The sequence below is a fragment of the Cynara cardunculus genome, unplaced genomic scaffold (assembly GCF_001531365.2).
Source record: "Cynara cardunculus var. scolymus isolate 2C unplaced genomic scaffold, CcrdV1 Un_Scaffold_1406, whole genome shotgun sequence".
NCBI lineage: Eukaryota > Viridiplantae > Streptophyta > Magnoliopsida > Asterales > Asteraceae > Cynara > Cynara cardunculus.
The window spans coordinates 2,527-4,936 of NW_020200760.1; the positions used below are offsets into that span (position 1 = coordinate 2,527).

The window sequence follows — 2,410 nt, forward strand, 5'->3', positions numbered from 1 at the left end:
GATGATGATGGATAAATACTGCACACAATCGGAGGTGAACAAGCTAAAATCAGAATTTCTGAGATTAAAGCAAGGTTTGTTGTCGGTTCAAGAATATGTTAACGATTTTCTTGAGAAAGCAAGGTTCGCCAGTTACCAAGTGGCTACCGAGGAGAGAAAGATAGGTCGCTTCAAAGACGGCTTAAGAATCAAAATCAAAACGGTATGTGGACATGACTAAACCGACCACATTTGTCGAAGCAGTGGAGATGGCGAAGGTGGCAGAGAAGAACAACGCTAGGGAGAATTGTGATAGAAGGGATGCAAAGAGAAGATGGGAAGGATCGAACAAGTTCAACAAGAAACCAAAATGGACTCCGACTTTGGCAAAAACACGAAGTGAGGAATTCACTATTCCTCCATGCAACAAATGCAACAAGAGACATAGGGGAGAGTGCAGAGCAGGGAGCCTGACATGCTACAAATGTGACAAACCTGGGCATACCGTGCGGGAGTGCCCAAAAGGGAAAACTTGTTATGAATGTGGGGCTACGGGACATTTACGACCTGACTGTCCAAAACATCGAAATGGTGCGACACCCCACGTAAAGACAGTGAATAATGGATTTGGGAAGAGATCAGACAATAGGAAGGAGCTGCCTAAGGGACATGGCCGAGCTTACAACATGACTTTGGAGGAGGCCAAGGAAACACCCGACGTCGTATCTGGTATGTTCCCTGTCAACAATGTGTATGCACATGTATTATTTGATTCGGGTGCAAATGGTAGTTTTGTGTCTACTACCTTCTGCCACTATCTGAATAGGAGTGCCTGTAGGCTAGACAAAACCTACACTATAGAAACAGCCGATGGTAGTCAGTGTAAGGTAGACGAAGTATTTGATGAATGCACAATTGTTATAGATGGTAAGGATTTCCCTGTTAGGCTTATGCCAATGTGTTTAAGGGGTTTTGACGTGGTCTTGGGGATGGATTGGTTGTCTAACAATCATGCGCAAATAGTATACAATAAAAATATGATCAAGATTCAAACTCCGGAAGGAGAAATAATTCATGTTTGCGGTGATCGAAAGAAGTGCTACGTAGGGTTAATCAATGCAATTAAGGCGAATAGGTGTCTGCGGAAGAGATGTGTGGCTTACTTGGCATACACCATCGACGCCAAGCTCGAAAAGAAGGCAATACATGATGTTTCAGTGGTGAGGGATTACCCAGAAGTATTTCCGGATGAATTACCGAGAATACCACCAGAACGTCAGGTAGAGTTCCGAATTGATTTGGTACCAGGTGCGGCACCAATTGCAAGGGCGCCTTACGTTTAGCCCCAACAGAAATGCAAGAGCTGATGAAGCAACTACAAGAACTCTTAGATAAAGGGTTAATCAGGCCAAGCTCGTCGCCATGGGGAGCACCGATTTTATTCGTCAAAAACAAAGACGGCACAATGAGGATGTGCATCGATTACCGGGAGTTGAACACAATCACGATAAAGAACAGATATCCACTGCCAAGGATCGATGACCTCTTCGATCAGTTGCAAGGAGCCATCTATTTCTCGAAAATCGATTTAAGATCAGGTTACCATCAATTGAAGGTTCGAGAAGAGGATGTATCGAAGACCGCTTTTAGGACTCGTTACAGACATTATGAATTTGTAGTAATGTCGTTTGGGTTAACAAACGCACCTGCATCATTCATGGACTTGATGAATCGAGTTTGTGAACCGTATTTGGACCAATTCATCATAGTCTTTATAGATGACATTTTGATCTATTCGAAAGGTAAAAAGGAGCATGAACAACACTTAAGAATGATTCTTGAATTACTAGCAAGAGAGCAATTGTACGCCAAGTTCTCAAAATGTGAGTTTTGGTTACATGAGGTACAATTCCTTGGTCACGTAGTCAACACGGAAGGGATCAAGGTGGATCCGGCTAATATTGATGCAGTTATGAACTGGGAATCACCAAAGTCAGTATCGGAAATCCGAAGTTTTCTAGGCCTAGCCAGGTATTACCGAAGATTCATCCAAGATTTCTCCAAGATAGCAACACCTTTGACAACACTGACAAAGAAGTCAGTTAAGTTTGATTGGGGAACGAAACAAAAAGAAGCATTTCAGACACTTAAGGAGAGATTAAGCACTGCACCGGTTTTATCACTACCGGAAGGAATAGAAGATTTTGTCGTTTATAGCGATGCATCAAAAATGGGTTTGGGTTGTGTACTAATGCAGCGAGACAAGGTCATTGCATATGCGTCACGTCAGTTGAAAGAACACAAGAAGAGATACCCAACTCACGACATGGAATTAGCAGCTGTAGTCTTCGCGCTAAAAATCTGGAGACATTATTTGTACGGTACGAAGTGCATGATCTATACTGATCATAAGAGCCTTAAGTACTTGTTT

The 2,410-nt window shown here is 42.7% G+C and overlaps 1 protein-coding gene across 1 annotated transcript; it reads left to right on the forward strand.

Moving 5' to 3' along the window:
• The first annotated feature begins 212 nt into the window (after positions 1 to 212).
• Positions 213 to 1,322, forward strand: LOC112502434. The gene has a single exon (XM_025106334.1). It carries the CDS (start codon positions 213 to 215, stop codon positions 1,320 to 1,322), a length of 1,110 nt encoding a protein of 369 aa, XP_024962102.1.
• Positions 1,323 to 2,410: the final 1,088 nt, after the last annotated feature.

What these genes read in the sequence shown, in the direction of transcription:
- LOC112502434 (XM_025106334.1), top strand. Translation starts at nt 213, where the DNA reads ATGACTAAACCGACCACATTTGTCGAAGCAGTGGAGATGGCGAAGGTG.